General features: G+C 41.6%; 1 protein-coding gene and 1 pseudogene across 1 annotated transcript; both read right to left on the reverse strand.

Moving 5' to 3' along the window:
• Positions 1–78: 78 nt before the first annotated feature.
• On the reverse strand, positions 79–8,113 carry mlst8 (MTOR associated protein, LST8 homolog (S. cerevisiae)). The gene is made up of 9 exons (XM_029685064.2): positions 8,005–8,113; positions 7,363–7,519; positions 7,025–7,076; positions 6,774–6,936; positions 6,602–6,677; positions 3,593–3,745; positions 1,305–1,429; positions 1,025–1,188; positions 79–612 (listed from the first exon to the last, which is right to left on the reverse strand). Exons 2-9 carry the CDS (start codon positions 7,495–7,497, stop codon positions 494–496), a joined length of 987 nt encoding a protein of 328 aa, XP_029540924.1. The 5' UTR covers positions 7,498–7,519; positions 8,005–8,113; the 3' UTR covers positions 79–493.
• A 1,668-nt stretch (positions 8,114–9,781) lies between these two features.
• Positions 9,782–21,720, reverse strand: LOC115144486 (meiosis-specific with OB domain-containing protein-like; annotated as a pseudogene).
• Between the last annotated feature and the right edge of the window lie 638 nt (positions 21,721–22,358).

The raw sequence follows: 22,358 nt of genomic DNA on the forward strand, positions 1-22,358 counted from the left end.
CTTTCCAACTCTTCAGACTTTGTGGTAGTTCCTGTTATGATGTATTAAACAGAGAATCAAGACAAAAGCGCCACAGAGTAAATGTTACACACCAGTTAGACTTTACTGGAGTTCATCATATCCTGTACAGTCCACATTACAGATATCCATCAGTTTTTCAAAGACCTCACATTTGAGACTTTCACCTTTGATTAAGCTATTGAACCCAAATACATGAATCTAGCTATGGCCCAGAGTTTTTCATGGTAAGTAAACTCCTCGCCCAAGCTATAAGACACAAACAAGCCCATAGATCTCCTTGTATCCCCAATCTGTTGAAATGTGGTCCTTATGAGAAATATAAAAACAGCCTCTCCCCTCTCTTATCCTGATAAATCAAAAGCTTTTGTGGAAGCAGACAGACGGGTGTGTGGATATAGATATATATACAGTCACAGAGCTTCGTTGTAGTGTAGCTCCTTCTCATCCACTGGAGTCCACTGCTGCTGTCTCCTCAGCCCAGCACGCTGTCGTTAAAGGCCAGACACACCACAGCTTTCTGATGGCCGCTGTACTCCCTCTTGATCTCACCAGTCTCCACACACCACAGCCGTGCCAGGTTGTCAGAGGAGGCTGGAAGGAAATTCATCACATTTACTGATTGATCCGTTGGAGCACAAGTCAGAACTGCCCAAAAGTGAGTTAACTAATGAGTTTGAGGCTCCATGCAGTCGCGGCTCAGGATTAATCATCACAATCTAGCCACTCTAGAAAGGACGGAAGTCAGTCACTTTCCAACAGCAAAAACTATCCCTTACCCTAGATCAGGGCTCTCCAACCCTGTTCCTGGAGAGCTACCCTGCTGTAAGTTGATGCTCAAACCCCAGTTGTAACTAAACCGATCAGCTTATCAACCAGCTAATTGCTAGATTAGGGTTGGAGTGAAAACCTACAGGAACAGAGCTAGATAAAGTGTAAATACACATGAATCATTTAGTTGTTATCGTGCATAATAAAACACACTGGGAAGAAATATAACACTGACCTGTTACAATGTACTGTGAGTCTCCAGAGAAAGCACAGTCCCACATCCAACCTCGGGATGTCTCTCCAGGGTTATTACTCTTGATGCTCAGCTCCGTCATCAGAGAGAAGTTAGATGTTCTCCAGATCTTACACGTCTGGTCCGCCGAGCAGGTCGCCAGCAGACTGTGGAGAAAAGACACAGTAACTATACAAGAAATGCAATCAAAGCCTCCTACTTCTAAATAGTTCATGTTGGATTATGCACACATTCCTTAAAAAAATGTGTGTGGTGTACTCACGTGGAATCAGGACTAAATTTGCAGCGGAGGGAGTAGCGCTTATGAGCGGGGATCTTGGTTTTGGGGATGAGCTGTGTCACCTCGTCACCCATCCCTCCTGCCAGGTTCCAAACGTAACAGTTTCCCTGTGAGAGATGGACAGTGATCACAATTTAAACTCAAATTAGCACTTTCTTTTTTATTGGTAAATTATTCTAACAAAAATATAAACGTAACATGTAAAGTGTTGGTCCCATGTTTCATGCGCTGAAATAAAAAAAGATTCCAGAAATGTTCCATACGCATAAAAAGCTTATTTCTCTCAAATTTTGTGCACAAATTTGTTTACATCTCTGTTAGTGAGCATTTCTCGTTTGCCAGGATAATCCATCCACCTGACAGGTGTGGAATATCAAGAAGCTGATTAAAACCTCTACAGGATCTGTGTCCCCCCTGCGGGATGGTTGAGCTAACGTGCGCTAATGTGATTAGCATGAGGTTGTAAGTAACAAGAACATAGACATATCTGATATGGGCAGAAAGCTCAAATTTGTGTTAATCTAACTGCACTGTCCAATTTACAGTAGCTATTACAGTGAAATAATATCATGCTATTGTTTGAGTGTGCATAGTTATGAACTTGAAAATGTATTAATAAACCAATTAGGCACATTTGGGCAGTCTTGATACAACATTTTGAACAGAAATGCAATTGTTCATTGGACCAGTCTACAACTTTGCACATACACCGCTGCCATCTAGTGGCTAAAATCTAAATTGCACCTAGATTACTAAGTCATATTGGCCTCTCTCTTGCATTTCAAAGATGGAAGAAAAATACGAGCTAACAGATTTAATGTGTTATATTCTCCTACATTAATTTCACATTTCTACAAACTTCAAAGTGTTTCCTTTCAAATGGTATCAAAAATATGCATATCCTTGACTTAGGTCCTTAGCTACAGGCAGTTAGATTTGGGTCCGATCCTTATTAAACAGCATGATCATTACACAGATGCACCATTGTGCTGAGGACAATAAAAGGCCACTCTAAAATGTGCAGTTATGTCACACAATGCTACAAATTGGCATGCTGACTGCAGGAATGTCCACCGGAGCCGTTGCCAGAGAATTTAATATTAATTTCTCTACCATAAGCCGCCTCCAAAGTCATTTTAGAAAATGTGTCAGTATGTCCGAATGGCCTCACAACCGCAGACCATGTGTAACCACCTGCAGGATTGTCTGAGACCAGCCACCCAGACAGCTGATGAAACTGAGGAGTATTTTGGTCTGTAATAAAGCCCATGTTAGGAAAAACGTATTCCGATTGGCTGGGCCTTGCTCCCCAATGGGTGGGCCTATGCCTTCCCAGGCCCATTCATGTCTGTGCCCCTGTCCAGTCAAGTGAAATCCATAGATTAGGGCCTAATTTATTTATTTCAATTGACTGATTTCCTTCTATGAACTGTAACTCAGTAAAATCTTTGGAATTGTAGCATTTATATTTTTGTTCAATATAGTTTAGCAGCCAGCTATCTAAACTTATCATGGTCGAAATGTTTAGAATTGTACAAAATTAGCTCTAAAACAACTAATTTTTCTCTCTGACCAATTGCACAATTAGTAGAATTGAATGAAATTAGTTAGAAAATGGCTAAATCTTCTCTCAGCCCCATGGCAAAATGTGTAGAATTGCAGCAAACGTGCTTTAAAACATTTGCTCTACACCCCATGGAAAAATGTGCCGTATTAGACAAAATTAACTCTAAAACAGGGATGGGCAACCGGCCATTCTTGAAGGCCCTCAGTAGGGGTTTCAACTTACTGTTTCGAGTTAGAATAGAGACTACAGAAAGTGACATTTCAAAAATGTGCCTCTTGTTATGTCAGTCAGGTAACTTTTTTAGATTGCCAAGCTAGCTGGGCGCTATGTAAACTTGTTATCAATGTCGAATTACCGGCTGGGTCCCCCCCCCCCTGATTTGGTTATGGAGTCTCACTCAGATATAATATACTTTGATTTGTTAAAAAAAAAAAATGGTTACTACCTGATTCCATGTGTTATTTCATAGTTCTGATGTCTTCACTATTATTCTACAATGTAGAAAAGAGTAAAGATAAAGAAAAACCCTTGAATGAGTAGGTGTGTCCAAACTTTTGACTGGCACTATAGTTGCACAGACCCGTGAGAAACTGTGGCACCTCATGACGAGTTCAGATGTTTTCTGGCCCCAACCCCATCAAAGTTGCCCATCCCTGTACTAGAGTGTCCAGTATAACAAAATTATATTTTTCAGCATACTGACCGAGCTATTGACTGCTGCCATGTAGCTGGCGTCTGGGTCAATGTGGACTGAGTTGATGGACACTTCTGGTTCAGGAATAAGCTGCTCGTTGTGATCGGTCTTCAGATCCCAGATATGGATCACACCGCTCTGGTCCCCCACGATCAATTCAGCCTGGAAAATACACAAGCCTGATTGAGAATCAATTAGATACAATAAGCAGAATTTTTAAAAAGGGTCAATATGCAGTTGCTACATACATTTTTGGACTTATAAATTAATTATATGTACCCATGAGCTAAGTTCAACTTCCCTACCCCATCAAACCCCAAAATAAGCTTGTTTTACTATGTCTGTAAACAAAGTAAATGTAAACAAACACTGTAGACCATCAGAACATGGCTAAAACTATAATTTTGTTATCATGGATAGTCAGTCCTTGCATTCATTGCTCTGTCCATGAATTTGAGAGTGGTTACATTTCTCCAGCACAATCCCTCAGCTATTTACCGAAAGTGGCAGGGACCAGCTGGCTGGATTATTTACGGACATATTAAATCTCTCCCTATCCCAGTCTGATGTTCCCATTTGCTTCAAGATGTCCACCATTGTTCCTGTATCCAGGAAAGCAAAGGTAACTGTACTAAATGACTATCGCCTCATAGCACTCACTACTGTCATCATGAAGTGCTTTGAGAGGCTAGTTAAGGATCATATCACCTCTACCTTACCTGACATCCTAGACCCACTTCAATTTGCTTACCGCCCCATTAGATCCACAGACGATGCAATCGCCATCTCACTGCCCTATCCCATCTGGATAAAAGGAATACATATATAATAATCCTGTTCATTGACTATAGGTCAGCCTTCAACACCATAGTGCCCTCCAAGCTCATCATTAAGCTCAAGGCCCTAAGTCTGAACTGTGCAACTGGATCCTGGACTTCCTGATGGGCCACCCCCAGGTGGTGAAGGTAGTAAACAACACCTGCACTTTGCGGATCCTCAACACAGGGACCCCACAAGGGTGCATGCTCAGCCCCCTCCCGTACTCCCTGTTTACCCATGACCGCATGACCACGCACTCCAACATCAAGTTCAGAAGACACAACCGTAGTAGACCTGATTACAGACAATGACAAGACAGCCTACAGGGAGGAAGTGAGGGCCCTGGCGGAGTGGTGTCAGGAAAAAAACATCAACAAAACGAAGGAGCTGATTGTGGACTTCAGGATATAGCAGAAGGAGCACACTCTCATCTACGTCGATGGGACCGCAGAGGAGAAGGTGAAACGCTTCAAGTCCCTCAGCGTACACATCACTGACAAACTGAAATGGTCCACAGACAGTGTGGGGTACAAGGCGTAATAGCGCCTCTTCAACCTAAGGAGACTGAAGAAATTCGGATTGGCCCCTAAGACCCTCAAACTTCCCAACGCAACATCGGGGGCACTGTCTGCCCTCCAGGACACCTACAGCACCCAATGTCACAGGAAGGCCAAAAAGAACATCAAGTACATCAACCACCCGAGGCACAGCCTGTTCACCCTGCTATCATCCAGAAGGTGAGGTCATTGCAGGTACATCAAAGCTGGCACAGAGAGACTGAAAAACAGCTTCTATCTCAAGGTCATGAGACTGTTAAATAGCCATCACTAGCCAGCTACCACCCCGTTACTCAACCCTGCACCTTAGCGGCTGCTATCCTATATACATAGACTTGGAATCGCTGGCCACTTTAATAATGGAACACTAGTACCTTTAATTATGTTTACATACTGCTTTATTCTACTGTATTATAGTCAATGCCACTCAGTCATTGCTCGTCCTAATATTTATGTATCTTTTTAAATTTTAACCCCTTTTTCGTGGTATCCATTTGTTAGTAGTTACTATCTTGTCTCATCGCTACAACTCCCGTACGGGCTCGGGAGAGACAAAGGACGAGAGCCATCCGTCCTCCGAAACACAACCCAACCAAGCCGCACTGCTTCTTAACACAGCGCGCATCCAACCCGGAAGCCAGCTGCACCAATGTGTCAGAGGAAACACTGTGCACCTAGCGACCTGGTCAGCGTGTACTGCGCCCGGCCCGCCACAGGAGTCGCTAGTGCGCGATGAGACAAGGATATCCCTACCGGCCAAACCCTCCCTAACCCGGACGACGCTAGGCCAATTATGCATCGCCCCATGGACCTCCCGGTCGCGGCTAGCTGCGACAGAGCCTGGGCCCGAACCCAGAGTCTCTGGTGGCACAGCTAGCACTGCGATGCAGTACCTTAGACCACTGCATCACCCGGGAGGCCTAATATTTATGTTTCTTAATTCCATTATTTTAGATGTGTGTATTGTTATATACTACAGCACTGTTAGAGCTAAGAACACAAGCATTTTGCTACACACGCAATAATATCACCATGTGACCAATAACGTTTGATTTGAGTACGCTTTGTATTTGTTTCAACTGCTGATTACCACTTTAAAGAAGGCAAGGATTAACCTAGGTGTTTATCAACAGTTACAGTACAACCACAGAGTTTCTGAACTCAGAGGCGCAACATTGCAAGACTTCCGGGAACACTTGCGAAACAAACCAGGCTGGGGTTTGAGAAGTCAATGTTGTTCATCTTCTCAAAATCTAAAGGGGCAACCTAGATTTTAGCCAATGTCTTAAGTAATTGAACATGTTACTACGCCAACCTCAAGAAAGTGACAAACTGAGATTTTCATTTTTGTCAAAACAACTTTTATATCGAAGGAGTGCCTTTGATTTGACGGCCTCCACATGCGCAGTTCGGCGCGAGACGACAGTTAGAAACACGTCATTGGGTCTACGCATGAGCCTAGCTAACCAACGTCGCTATGACTTCGCCTACACTTGTGATCATGGATTTATTTTGGAGAAGCAGTTTTAACCTACCTTCATACTGTATCGTCTTTGGTACAACTCAGACAGTTCTGTATCAGTCACAGTGCTCCCTCTAGTGGTGGCATATTTCATTCATCGCTTTTGAGACACTGACTTACCTGGTTGGGATGGAGGCATACACAGTTGATGGGAGCATTGACCTGAAAGATCCTCTGACATTGCAGGTTCCTTGACCTAGGACCAGAGCAATATATGTAGATTGGTGAGAATTCCATAGCAGGCAGGCAGAAACACAGCAGGAAGCGACAGTCGCCATATTATCAAGAGTACCTCAGGTCCCAGATGCGAGCCATGCAGTCCTCTCCTCCTGTGTACATCCAGCGGCCGTCCTCATGGAAGCCCACTGACGTAATGTTCTTACTGACTCCATCATAGTTTATGACCGGGTTTGGGTTGTTGGAATTTAGATCATACATACGAATGTGTTGATAACCTTTGGAATAGAAGAAAAGATACACAGTCAAGTACCATGTTAATGATTATGATGAGTATGGGTGTGAATATCTTATTTCTGCACAAACCTGCAGCAGCAATCATACTTCTGTCGGGAGTAACTTCGAGGGAGTTCACTTGCTTAAAGTATTGGTTAAGAAAATAATTAAAGGCAGCCAAGCTATAATGATTGTGCAATAACAGCCTTAGGATCAAAATACTATTTTTGTTTGAAAATATGTTATCAACATATTGTGCTCACTAGGGGATGTTGTTTATTTAAAAAAAGATCTCTAATCAAGGAGTTGGAGGCCTTTCTAAGTTGTTACAATCAACAATGACATGGGATCTTGAAACGAAATAAAGTCAAAACCAGCAAGCAATGTCTCTCTTGATAGATGTGTGAAGCAGGCAAAGGTAAGGATACAGAGTCCTGGTGCTGGACTGTCCTGGTGCATATGCCGCTGTGGGCCTGCCAGAACCGCACTGTGTGGTCATATCCAGCAGTGGCCAGAATCACCGGGTCACTCCCCACTGTTCCCTGACCCTGGTTCACGTTCATGTTCGAGTGCTGTATGTTGTCACTGCAAAACGAGCCGTAAAACAGTGTCAAATATTAGAGGCATTGAAGAGCAATAATGCCAGTGAACAATAATTTTGTCACTGTTACTTAGCTATCAAGTTTTTCTGACAGCACGTCAACAACTTGCCAGACGTAAGCCGAGCTATCCTTTAGTAGCTCTGGTCCATGCGCATTATATGGTGTCAACCAGAGCTACATTTAGTGTTTCTCAAGCACAGTAGTAACATTTTTACTTTGGTGAGTTTCTAGAATATATTCAAGTCAGTCATTTAAAAAATATTCAAAACTCTATGAAATAATCAATTTAACGTGCCAGAGAGCAAGGGCAACTCGTATTGTCATCGCGCGATGGACTAGAGCAAAGTTATTGGGTTGCTAGCTAGCTAGTCGCCTTGTCTATTTAGTTTGTTAAACCATTTGGTGACATGGTTGACATCTAAACAAATCGTGTGCAAATGGCACTAGCTATGAAAAATATTATCTTACCTCCAAGATATGTAATATTTTAATGACAAAAGTTATGTGAAAGCTGTAAATAGCCTTGCTTATGTTTTTTTCCGGAAATACTGTAGGGCGTCTGACTAATAGTTCCCTCACTACAATAAGTACTTTACGCTAGGTTCCGGGATCAAATTATATTGGTTCCGGTTAGCTTCTTCCTTACTGGCTTATTACCACCGCCTACTGGCTTCATATACGAAAATGTGTCTGATAGCTAGGTAGCTCGATATCTTTGTTTATTTAAAATTTTAAGTAACAATATAATATAGACAAAGGGTGCGTTCGTAAATTCAATCTGGAGTGCCAGAGTCCGCGTTTGTAAATTCAGAGCCACATTTGACGCTCTGACGGAGGAGTAGGGTTGATCCGAGCGTTCTGACCTCACAAGGGCAGTCAAGCACCCAGCTAACTGGCTGATGGTGGCTAGTTGGCTAGCTGCTTCCAGACACAAATGAGAGAACACCGCACAGTTGGTGGCTGACTAAATACTTTCCCCCCTACCCCACTGTATATACATACATACATTGATTCTTGAAGATTCACACTCCATAAGAAAAACAAAACATAAGCTTGTTTTTCTCTGTAAATGTAAACAAACACGGTGTAGCCTCATAACATGGTTAAAACAATCATGTTGATATGATGGATGTACTTGCATCCTTGTCAATTAATCTGAGAGTGGTTACATTTCTCCAGGCCCATCCCCCAGCTTTTTACCAAAACAGAGGTGGGGCAACTGTTTTGTTATTGTTTCATCTGTGGATTTGCCCTTTAAACAGCTGAATATTATCAAGATATCAAAGTGTCACTGACAAACAGTTAAACAATAGGCCTACAGCAAATGCAGCATATGGCATTCATTTTTCACATGTAAATATCACTTTTTTTTTAAATAAAAGGTTAAATATATTAAATGCAGTATATATTAAATGCAGTAGTGCTCAAAGCATGCCATTCCATGAACAACAGAGTAGGGCTGGCAAATAAGTTCTTAGTTTTGGGGTTATGCTCAGGTAAAACAATTTGGCTCATCTATACTTCCATATAAGTCTTATTCTTAAAAATCAAGGGCTATAACATTTATTGGAATTTCTGGAATTCTGATAGTCTTTGGTTTTCAATGTAAATATATAATTTAATCGTATTATTATATGTAGAAGAAAGCGATGGGTTTAGAAGCCTACATAACCAACCCATAAAGTAAAATGTAACATCCATATGGCCTGCTATATAAACTTTAACATTGATTTATCCTGCAATAGATGTGGTTCAATTGGTAACATACATTTTTGTCTTATTCTAATGCCTCTTAAGGGGAAAGTAATCTAAAAGTAACTGAATTAATCAGATTACATTACTTAATTTGGTTAATCCAAAAGTTGTGTTACTGAGTACAATTTTGGACAGGTAACTAGTAACTGTAACAGAATACATTTAGAAAGTAACCAACCCAACCCTGCCTAGATGTACATATTACCTCAATTACCTTGTACCCCTGAACATTGACTTGGTAATGACTCCTGTATATAGCCTCATTATTGTTATTTTAATGTGTTACTATTTCCGATACATTTTTTATATTATTTCCTTAGTTTTTTTACTCTGCATTGTTGCGAAAGGACTCCTAAGTAAGCATTTCACAGTGAATTCTACACCTGTTGTATTCGGTGCATGTAATAAAATCATATAAATAAATATAAATAAATAAAATCATGATTGCAAAAGTCTCAAATGTAGGATAATACTAATACAGTCATAGTTGTTACATACCAGGCACATCTCCAGACCTGTCATCCTCATCCAAAAGATTCAGAGACCTCGTTGGCATAGCTGAACAGAAGGCTGGCTTCCTTCGTATCTTATGTATCTCAAACATAATCACATTAATTACAGTATTAGGTACTGTATTAAATGAATAATGTGAACATTAAAATATGCTCTTAAAAAAACAATTATCTGCTGTTTCTCAATGCAGAAAAGGCACGTGTTGTAAACAGATATGATCAGTCCAGATGAAGTGATATCCTTACCCGGGTTGACAGTGATTATGGCTTTAGAATTGACTGTAGCTGTCATGCAGTTCCGGAAGCTGTCAAAACCAATCCTGCTATCCGAGATAAAGAGCACTTGGAAGTACAGAGAAAAGTCTAATTCAGTCCAAAACCTTTTAAACAAACACAAAAACTCACACATTCCCATTGAACAAGTAACAGAATAAGTGCCCACTGTATACCAACCTGTTTCTCTTGGTATCAGTCTAAACTAGCTGAATCGCCTCTCTGTCCCAGCCGTGTGATACAGAGGTTGTTATGGTTACTCAGGGGAGAGGATGGGGATATTGAAGAAGGAGTACAGTGGTACATCTTAGTTCCTATCATACTAAGGGAAAGGATGTGACAGAATCATCAAAAAGCTTCCCTTCCAGCCTCTGCCCTTTGTGTCCATCGGCTGTGGTGAAATACTTTGGCTCTGCAATCTAGAGGGCAGAAATAGTGGTTTGGAAAATATTTACAACACTTTTCTTTTTCTTGCTGAATGCTTTTAGTGTTTCTATTACATATGGTACTTATACTGCTGGACGTGTGATGACAGGGCCTAGTTTATGGCTCTTACACAACCCTACCAGATAGTACCCTACTCAAGACCTACTTCACTCGATGCACTCTCAGATCTTACGGACTGAACGGCAGCAAGTATGTCAATGACATTCCCGTCCAGGCTCTGTCCGTTGGCCACGAATGTCTCCCAGAGAGTCGAAGTCCCTGGAGTTCTTCACAGGCAGGTGGAGCAGAGGCAGTGTTCTGTTTGTCATTTCTATGTCAGAGCATATTGATAGCTGGGAGTGAGCTTCACTTACCAGCAACCTGTAGAAGCTGAGACAGAGAAACTGGTTTTGATACTTATATTACTTCGACTATAGTAATGTTTACTACAGTACCTGGGAGTTGAGGGGTAGAATCTGTCCTCTTTCTCAGGATATTTGGTAGCAACTAAAGGATTTTCTATAATAACTTAAGGGGGATCAAATACAGATAAATTATTGTAATTATAAATGTCTTAGAAATATCATAAAGACTGACACATTGTATTTGTACACGATCTATAATCTATCTTCATAGCGATATAATTGAATTTAATGTATAATCTCACCACAGTCTCCTACGCTGAAAGTGTTAGACAGTCCATTGATGTATTCATCATTGCCCCACAAGGAGACATTAATTAAATAGTCTGGCGAGTCCTTGATTGTGAAGACAAAAGTGAATCTGTCAAAACCAGTGGCGATTTTAGCATGTAGGTCTTGGTGGGGGGAAAGTGGGATGCATGCCAGCAAAGCCACTACATAACACTAAACAATACATTCATTCTGCCCTAACAAGCAAAAAGGCAGTAACTGCTCATTTGGTCAAAAATTCGTTTTTGGCATTTTTTGCTACAATAAATACATGCTTAATCACGTGGACAAGTATCCTGCCTCTATTGTATTGTGTTTTGGAGAAAATGGAGGTCATGTTAGTAGTAACTGCATAAAGCTACTGTGAAACCAAGGTAAATAAAAGCATTTTTTCTCAGTTCCACTCTATGAGCAGTTACTGCCTTTTTGTTTGGTAGGACAGAATTGCACTAGAACGGTGACAAACGGTGCCCACAAAATGTTAGGGCCTATATAAAGCTGTCCCAACAGCAGTCCCAAAATCTTACCACTGGTACACTTGGCTATCAGCAGAGTCTTATAAGGTAGCGAAATAGTTCATTCAGCCTCATTTACTGCCTTTAAAAAAAACATAGCTGATATTGCTGACTTGCTTAAAGAAATGTGGTTTCTAATGAGAATTGAGATGTTCAAACTATGGCATAAGGGGACAACAAGTGGATAAGAGCTAGGACAGACGTAGTCAATATAACTATTTGTTTAGATCTTTTGAAATGTATAGCGTGTAACACCCTGATCTGTTTCCTCTGTGCTTGTCTCCACCCCCTCCAGGTGTCAACCATCTTCCCCATTAACCCCTGGGTATTTAAACCTGTGTTTTGTGTCTGTTTGTGCCAGTTTGTCTTGAATGTTCCAAGTCAACCAGTGTGTTTTTCCCCGTGCGCCCGCCTGTTCTATTCTCTTTTGCTAGTTCATCCCTGGTTTCGACCCTTGCATGTTTTCTGGACTCTGTACCCGCCTGCCTGACCATTCTGCCTGCCCTGACCTCGAGCCTGCCTGCCACACTGTACCTCCTTGACTCTGAACCAGTTTTGACCTTTTGCCTGTCCACAACCATTCTCTTGCCTACTCCTTTTGGATTATTAATAAATATCAAAGACTCAAACCATCTGTCTCCTGTATCTGCATCTTGGTCTCGCATTGTGCCCTTATAAGCGACAGAATTCAGAACTGTGAGTCGTTCTTAGTGTTCTCCCTGTACACCAAGTCCAAACCATAGGATAAATAAAGGGGGCATATACGCAATGAGACAATGAGACAATGAAAGCTCTTACGATATTATATGATTACATTTCACTAAAACAGGCCATAGGCTACATGTGCACCACCAAGTCAGAACAGTAGTTAAAATTAAGATGGTAAATATACCAAATTATTAGGGTGAGGCACATGGGCTACTAACATCTTACTACACAACATACACTTAGTATTACTTTCTTAGCTATAGTATACATATCTCCCTGGCATATTACATCATTTATGCAGCAGCATACAATACATTTTTGGACTCACCTTGTTGTGCTGTGCTCACTTGAACAGGAAGGTGGCGCAGCGGTCCTGACAGGCCAAATTATGTCATCAAAGTCTGACACTCTCTGGATTTATGGTGCTTTCAAAACAACTGGGAACTCGGAAAGAAAACCAGGTTGAATCATGATGATGTCATTGATCTTCAGGTTGTAGCTCTAGAAAGAGGCCGGATTTACATTCTGAGTTGGATGACCGTTCAAAGCGTATTTTCCCAGTCGTAGCTTGTTTATTCCTGACTTCCCAGTTGTCTTGAACTCACTGAAGTAAAGTTCAGAGTTTACAGTTATGAGCGCGGCACAAATCATGCTTAATTGACAGCATGACCAATGTTGAATGTTTATCATTTTAAACTTGGAAAAGAGCCCCTTAATCTCATTTGGGACCACACAGCCACTGTCACTGATTCCTTCCAAACCACTCACTGTTGAATTTGCGATTTCCAACTTGTTGTGTAATGTTTATGTTGAATGGCCGATGAGCACCGATACGTTTTATCTTTAATTTCTCTTCATTATTTCTCTTCATATGACAAGGATTAAAAAGGATTTGCCAGTAGATTGTCTACTTGATTCATGATGATGACTGATAGCTAAGATTTTGAAAGTATGATGTTGACATGATCAGTCTAATCAAAGCTACTGTACATATAAGGTGATTTGATGTCATTTTATCTGTGGCCAATGATCTTGAGCCTTCTTGGATGGGCACTTCTAATGTAACTCTATGACAGCACCAAAGGGCTAGAATTTTGTAGGTCTACCCTTAGACTTGGTGGTGACGTAGTGTCCCCATGAGTGACAGAACACGAAGCCAATCATGGCGCAACGCTTCGTATTTTCTGCTGGCTCGCCCCACCACCACAGAAAGCACTGTGCTAGGCTGAAACACCTGCATTTTGGAGCTGCCTTACTCAAGAAAACAAAAAAGAGACCATGTTTGTATGCGGCTTTATTAACTCAATTTTAAATATTTTTTGTACGTTGTTTACAAATTGATAGGTGACATGTATTAATGGCAAAATAACATGAAAAACAGGAAAGCCCTGCCAAAAATAATTATCTATTTAAAAAATTGCTAAAAATGTTGGGCTTTGCCTCACTTGCCATGAATGATGGGTCACCACTGGTCAAAATCAAAACCTGAAATGATGAGAAAGGAGAGAGTTCAGTTTAGAAACCTGCCAGAAGAGGATACCAGTGAGCAAGTAATAAACTTGAGCACAGTAGACTAGATAGCCTTGGAGAAAGTCTATGCTTGGGGAGGACAGACAGAGTCAAGAGGACTCACTGTATTTGATACCAATCATGAATACTTGAAAATGTATATAGACTATTAGATCCCAGTATTCCCCAGTATTAAATAATGGGGTAAATATAATGAAATTGAATCCTCAACTTTTCCGGTCTGGATGGCTTTTGACATCAGTTTTTCCAATGATGACTCCAGCCATGCTCTGAAAAACACAATAGATATTTCAACATTTTGTAGGCTTTAAAATATTTAGCCAAATCAATACAACAGTCACGATCCAAATTATTGATGTAGTCTTGACAGTTTATTTCACTTCAAGGTATTGATTTTTTTATGACAATGAGTCCACACAACTTAGGCTACTGTATCAATTGTATCATATCACATTAATTTAATTTAACTAGGCAAGTCAGTTAAGAACAAATTCTTATTTACCATGACAGCCTAGGAACAGTGGGTTAACTGCCTTGTTCAGGGGCAGAATGACAGATTTTTACCTTGGGGATTTTTTTCAGCTTGGGGATTCAATCTAGCAACCTTTCGGTTACTGGCCCAATGCTCTAACCACCAGGTGCCACCTGAAACTATGAAACCTGCCACCTGAAACTATGTCTTGCGTTTTGATGTAAGTCAGAAATGGCAACAAAGTACTGAGCTTGCCCGTTGTATGCCATTTACAAAATGTGTATCCTGTTCTAAGGTGGAGAAGCTGCTGAAATAAGATGAATGGAAAACACACCTGTCTGATATCCAACATGTATGAGTTAGTAAATAATTACTGGCAAATGTGACATTATTGGCCAAGCTAGCTAACTGCTCTGGCAACTGCTTCCTGCCAGATTACCTACCACGACTCACCTTTGCAGGCTAAAAGCCAGGTAAGGCAAACATTTTCTTGAAGATCAATGAACAAACTATGTCAAATAAACTCAACAAAAAAATAAATGTCCTCTCACTGTCAACTGCGTTTATTTTCAGAAAACTTAACATGTGTAAATATTGGTATGAATGTAACAAGATGCAACAACTGAGACATAAACTGAACAAGTTCCACAGACATGTGACTAACATAAATGGAATAATGTGTCCCTGAACAAAAGGGGGGTCAAAATCAAAAGTAACAGTCTGGTGTGGCCACCAGCTGCATTAAGTACTGCAGTGCATCTCCTCCTCATGGACTGCACCAGATTTGCCAGTTCTTGCTGTGATGTTACCCCACTCTTCCACCAAGGCACCTGCAAATTCCCAGACATTTCTGGGGGGAATGGCCCTAGCCCTCACCCTCCGATCTAACAGGTCCCAGACGTGCTCAATGGGATTGAGATCCAGGCTCTTCGCTGGCCATGGCAGAACACTGACATTCCTGTCTTGCAGGAAATCACACACAGAATGAGCAGTATGGCTGGTGGCATTGTCCTGCTGGAGGGTCATGTCAGGATGAGCCTGCAGGAAGGGTGCCACATGAGGGAGGAGGATGTCTTCCCTGTAACGCACAGCATTGAGATTGCCTCCAATGACAACAAGCTCAGTCCGATGATGCTGTGACACACCGCCCCAGACCATGACGGACCCTCCACCTCCAAATCGATCCCGCTCCAGAGTACAGGCCTCGGTGTAATGCTCATTACTTCGACGATAAACGCGAATCCGACCATCACCCCTGGTGAGACAAAACCGCGACTCGTCAGTGAAGAGCACTTTTTTCCAGTCCTGTCTGGTCCAGCGACGGTGGGTTTGTGCCCATAGGTGACGTTGTTGCCGGTGATGTCTGGTGAGGACTTGCCTTACAACAGGCCTACACGCCTTCAGTCCAGCCTCTCTCAGCCTATTGCGGACACTCTGAGCACTGATGGAGGTATTGTGCTTTCCTGGTGTAACTCGGGCAGTTGTTGTTGCCATCCTGTACCTGTCCCGCAGGTGTGATGTTCGGATGTACTGATCCAGTGCAGATGTTGCTACACGTGCTCTGCCACTGCGAGGACGATCAGCTGTCCGCCCTGTCTCCCTGTAGCGCTGTCTCACAGTACGGACATTGCCATTTATTGCCCTGGCCACATCTGCAGTCCTCATGCCTCCTTGCAGCATGCCTAAGGCACGTTCACGCAGATGAGCAGGGACCTTGGGCATCTTTCTTTTGGTGTTTTTCAGTCAGTAGAAAGGCTTCTTTACTGTCCTAAGTTTTCTTAATTGTGACCTTAATTGCCTACAGTCTGTAAGCTGTTAGTGTCTTAACGACCGTTCCACAGGTGCATGTTCATTAATTGTTTATGGTTCATTGAGCAAGCATGGGAAACAGTGTTTAAACCCTTCACAATGAAGATCTGTGAAGTTATTTTGATTTTTACGAATTATCTTTGAAAGACAGGATCCTGAAAAAGGGACGGTTCTTTTTGTTGCTGAGTTTACAATATAAAAAAATTAAGAACCCTTAGTATTTGTTAGAAAAGCCATTGAGATGACCTGGTATGCCTCAGGAGTTAAGTTAATTTTTTCTGCAAGAAAATCCCGCCCGCTCGAGCCATGTTGTTAACCCACCCACTGCACTCTTGTGGATGGATGATAGACTAACACATGGTGCTCTATGGCTGATGCTATTGTCTCATCTGCATTGAGAGAGCGCTTCCTTTTACTTTTTTTGGTTGTGAAACTGGATTTATTCTGATTCTTTCAACCAAGGTATTCTTTTAGGCCTTTACATCATGTGCTTGTTCTTTGATTGTACGGCTTATATCAGGGATGGGAAACTTTGATGGAAATGAGGCCCACAACAAAACTGAGCTCATCATGCCACAGTGGCTAGTTTGTCTGTGTACCCATATCCAGTGGTGTAAAGTACTTTACTTTAAAGTACAACTTAAGTCGTTTTTTGGGGTATCTGTTCTTTACTTTACTATTTATATTTTTGACTACTTTTACATTTACTTCACTACATTCCTAATGAAAATATTGTACTCTTTAGTCCATACATTTTCCCTGACACCCAAAAGTGAAATTTTGAATGCTTAGCAGCATAGGAAAATAGTCCAGTTCACACACTTATCAACAGATCATTCCTGGTCCTCCCTACTGCCTCTGATCTGGCGGACTCATTTAACACCCATGCTTCGTTTGTAAATGATGTCTAAATGTTGGAGTATGCCCCTGGCTATCCGTACATTTTTAAAACAAGAAAATGGTGCCGTCTGGTTTGCTTAATATAAGGAATTTGAAATGATTTATACTTTTACTTTTTACTTTTGATACTTAAGTACATTTTAGCGATTACAGTTACTTTTGATACTAAAGTTGATTGAAAACCAATTACTTTTAGACTTTTACTCAAGTAGTATTTTACTGGGCGACTTTCACTTTTACTTGAGTCATTTTCAATTAAGGTATCTTTACTTTTACTCAAGTATGACAATTGGATACTTTTTCCACCACTGGCCACATCCATAACCACACATGCAGTCAGAGCTGGCCCTAGTCTTTTGAGCTAACACAATTTTGTTTAGTTGGGCCCCGCACGATGCGAGCAAAACAATTTAGCGGCACCTCTCTTGACAGCGGAGATTATAATAATTTTTTCCCCCTGGAATTCTACACATTTTGCCATGGTCGTAGAGAAAATGTTGCAGTTGTAAAGCAAGTTTGCTGCAATTCTACACATTTTATCATGGGGCACTTTAGAAGATTTAGCCATTTTATAACACATTTCATGCAATTCTACTCATTTTGCCATATGATGGAGAGAAACACTTGCAGTTGTACAGCTAATTTCCTGCAATTCTACACAGTTTTGCATAGAGTGGGGAGAAATGTTAGTATTTTTTAATATGATATCTGAGTGTTAGTGACTAACAAAATCAATGGGAGCCCCCAGACGGTATTTCGACAATGATTACTACAATTTTAGATAGCTGGCTATAATTTACTAATCAAAATGTTTTTGCTGACATGGGTGAGTGACTGTCAATGACTGACATAGCAATAAAAAACTACTGATGGACAACCACATGTTGACATTTTGCCCAACCCTGACTTATTTGATAAAACTGTTCCTTGGACACAACTTCCTCTCTGTAATGCTCTTCTCCACCGCCCACTTTTCTTGGCATTCATTTACAAAACAGATAAACATTTATCAGCCGCATCCAAGGACTTCTCACTCCTTATTGAAAGGATTTATGACTTGTGGTTGAGGATGAATACATTCCCTTGGCTACAGACCTAGTCCTTGACATGGAGAATGGGTCTACTGCAGTAGGCTGCTACGTCAATCCAGACCCTTTTGAGACATGACCTTACTGAACTGTCGTGATGTAAACCAGCCGGGTTCCACATGTAGACTTTAGGCTACCTCAGTAGTAAGTACAGTGTACTTTGTAATAGCCAGACATTACATTACATTACACTATCATAGAGGAGGCCCTAGAGCAGTTTATAGCCAGAGAGCAGTTTATAGCCAGAGAGCAGTTTATAGCCAGAGCATTAAAAGAAACGGGCTCTATCTTTTTTTACGAGGTAAATACATCTCAATCACTATCCTGTGTTTTGCAAGCAGCCCAATCCTTATAGACTATGGGCAAACCAAATATGTGAAGGCTATGCCTCTCCACCTTTGACTCACTCAGTTTGAGATTTTATTCTAAATGTTATACTGTAGATCTAGCCCCAGTAAGATTCTGGCTAGAATTAAGCTTTAACTTTCAGATGCAACCATGTTTAATAAACCTTCCAAAGAACGGCCATGCAGAGCAGGCAGCTGTACAAACACAAAACCTACATGAACAATGACGAAACTGGCGATGATGCACAGGTGCGATCTACAAGTAGAATAGTCTGGCACGGCCTGGCTGTTCTGTTCCGTAGCATTGCCATTTGAGATGTTGTCATTACAAAGAGGGGATAACAGCAGTGCCACAGCCTACGGTATTGTCCCTGTTTTGAGACCTAAGATGATCGTACTTGCCTCTCAGTCGTTGGTGTCTGTATTTGATGAGACAGCTGTGACAGCTCCTCCCTTCACCAAATGGTGGGAGCTGCTTTGATACACTAAGCTGGAGCTGGAAAACAATACAGTGTGTTTCACAGCTGAATGGATAACAAAAGGTGTAATTGGAAACCACATTGTTTGTCGTCAGTCAAATTCCTTACTGTAATCCTTTTCGCTGTGTGTTGTGTTGTTTGGATCAGATACTGACTGGTGGTGATTTTCATATGCCGAAATATGTTTTCTGTTTTTAGTTCACGTCGTATTTGAAATCAGGATGTCATGCAAGATACGGTGCATTCGGAAAGTATTCAGACCCCTTAACTTTTTTCACATTTTGTAGTGTTCCAGTCTTATCATTAAATGGATTAAATAAATAAAAATGCCTCATCAATCTACACCCAATACCCCGTAATGACGAAGACAAAACAGGTTTTTGAAAATGTATAAAGAAGAAACAGAAATACCTTATTTACATAAGTATTCGGACCCTTTGCTATGAGATTCATTAGAGTACACCTGTGGTACATTCAATTGATTGGACATAATTTGGAAAGGCAAACACCTGTCTATATAAGGTCCTACAGTTGACAGTGCATGTCAGAGCAAAAACCAAACCATGAGGTCGAAGGAATTGTCCATAGAGCTCTGAGACAGGATTGTGTCGAGGCACAGATCTGGCGAAGGGTACCAATGTCTGCTGTATTGAAGGTCCCCAAGAACATAGTGGCCTCCATCATTCTTAAATGGAAGAAGTTTGGAACCACCAAGACTCTTCTTAGGGCTGGCCGTCCGGCCAAACTGAGCAATTGGGGGAGAAGAGCCTTGGTCAGGAAGGTGACCAAGAACCCGATGGTCACTCTGACAGAGCTCCAGACTTTCTCTGTGGAGACGGGAAACACTTCCAGAAGGACAACCATCTGCAGCACTCCACCAGTCAGGCCTTTATGGTAGAGTGGCCAGACCGAAGCCACTCCTCAGTAAAAGGCACATGACAGCCCGCTATAGGCACCTAAAGGATGCTCAGACCATGAGAAACAAGATTCTCTGGTCTGATGAAACCCACATTGAACTCTTTGGCCTGAATGCCAAGCGTCACGTCTGGAGGAAACATGGCACAATCCCTCGGTGAAGCATAGTGGTGGCAGCATCATGCTATGGGGATGTTTTTCAGCGGCAGGGACTGGGATACTAGTCAGGATCGAGGGAAAGATGAATGGAGCAAAGTACAGAGAGATCCTTGATGAAAACCTGCTCCAGAGCGCTCAAGACCTCAGATTGGGGTGAAGGTTCACCTTCCAACAGGGACAACCCTAAGCACACAGCCAATGTAACCGGTGTGAAATGGCTAGCTAGTTAGCGGGATGCGCGCTAATAGCGTTTCAATCGGTGATGTCACTCGCTCTGAGACCTTGAAGTAGTTGTTTCCCTTGCTCTGCAAGGGCCGCAGCTTTTTTGGAGCGATCGGTAACGATGCTTCGAGGGTGTCAGTTGTTGATGTGTGCAGAGGGTCCCTGGTTCGAGCCCAGGTAGGGGCGAGGAGAGAGACGGAAGCAAAACTGTTACACCAAGACAATGCAGGAGTGGCTTCGGGACAAATCTCTGTATGTCCTTGAGTGGCCCAGCCAGAGCCCGGACTTGAACCCGATCGATCGAACATCTCTGGAGAGAAAATAGCTGTGCAGGGACTCTCCCCCATCCAACCTGACAGAGCTTGAGAGGATCTGCTGAGAAGAATGGGTGAAACTCCCCAAATACAGGTGTGCCAAGATTTTAGCATCATACCAAAGAAGACTCAAGGCTGTAATCGCTGCCAACGGTGCTTCAAGAAAGTACTGAGTAAAAATGTGCAATAATTTCAAAAAACCTGTTTTTGCTTTGTCATTATGGAGTGTAGATTGATGATTGAAAAAAACAACGATTTAATCCATTTTAGAATAAGGCTGTAATGTAACAATATGTGGAAAAAGTCTAGGGGTATGAATACTTTCCAAATGCACTGTATACATAGGCTACTTAAGAGCCTTATGTTATAAATGGCTACTATGTATGCTAAAACACCTGTATGTTGTTATATGACAATATGCTATACTATATATCAAATATAGTTTATTTGACAGCTTTGAAGTAATGTTGATAGTGGCAGTGATCAACATTATAATTCCACGCAAAGGCATGTAGGCCGAGAGTAATTTAGGTATTCAATTATCATATTACAAATGAAAACTTCATTAGGCATTTCCTAACAGGGTTTGTGATTCCATTGACTGCACCGAATACTAAATTACAAAAAAAATACGTATATTAAATCTACATGTATGCTAACGTACTATTATTTTGTATTCAACATAATGGAGAATCAACGTTTACTACTATACACTTTAATTCATAATTTGTATGAATTTAGAAATCACATTTATCACCTATTGGATGCTTTGGAATGCCACTTGTGACATTGCTTACATGTTTCATGAGTCGAGCAGGAAATACACAGGCTTTCAAACAGAGGCACTGATGGAATGCTCTGTGATTGTCTGGGCCCTCGTCTGAGGGTCGTCTGACTCGGTTCCCATGAGTCCACACCAAGGAGGACTGGAGTGGTCTGCTGGCCCCTGACTGTTGACCGTTCACCCTCCTGAACTATTAATCAAACCAGTTAACCTATTTCAGTGGCCTGGAGGGCAGCCATGTAACACCTGACCTGTGACTCTGACCAGCCCAGAGCCAGGTCCATGTTATCCACTGGGACTACAGCAGTCTCTATGGTAAGGCAGAGTCAGTGTTGTCCTCACTCAACCCTCCAGTGAAAGCATTTTATAGTAGGCATAATCTGGTGACTTTTGAACACTTTTCCAATGTACTTTTTTATCTTGGTTATATGAGTAATGCCGTTATCTGTTATCTGTCACTCCATATACCCAAACAGGGGGAGAGAAGCAAAGTTATGGTACAGTCATGTGCCATTTGGAAACTGGAGGGAGAGCTAACTACTTAACATTTCCAGGGGTTAGGTTACAGGTGGAGCAAAGAGTTAGAATCCACAGACTAACAATGGAACTATTGTCAAGAGTCAAATCAGTGGTGCAAAATGGTAATACACTGACCACTACATCGATGCTGTAGAGTTCAAATCAAAGCAGAAAATCTAGCATTTTACAAGCACTGGCCAAGGAACATGGTGGTGGTTGAATGGGTGTGTGTTTCTAAAGTGGAAAAAGTCTAAAGTACAATAGAGGTACTCTATGTATACTTCTCTCCAATATTCCTAACACCTGTGCAACTGCTTTTCTTTAAGCCTACAGTAGCCATTTGGGCCTACAGTATAGTATGTAGCCATTTGGGCCTACAGTATAGTATGTAGCCATTTGGGCC

Source organism: Oncorhynchus nerka, linkage group LG16, assembly GCF_034236695.1.
Source record: "Oncorhynchus nerka isolate Pitt River linkage group LG16, Oner_Uvic_2.0, whole genome shotgun sequence".
Classification (NCBI taxonomy): Eukaryota; Metazoa; Chordata; class Actinopteri; order Salmoniformes; family Salmonidae; genus Oncorhynchus; species Oncorhynchus nerka.

What these genes read in the sequence shown, in the direction of transcription:
- mlst8 (XM_029685064.2), bottom strand. Translation starts at nt 7,497, where the DNA reads ATGAACGTGAACCAGGGTCAGGGAACAGTGGGGAGTGACCCGGTGATT. An exon ending in CAGTCCAGCACCAGGACTCT is followed by an intron (nt 7,077 to 7,362) that starts GTATCCTTACCT and finishes CAATACTTTAAG; the next exon opens with CAAGTGAACTCCCTCGAAGT. An exon ending in GCTCGCATCTGGGACCTGAG is followed by an intron (nt 6,678 to 6,773) that starts GTACTCTTGATA and finishes CTCTGGTCCTAG; the next exon opens with GTCAAGGAACCTGCAATGTC.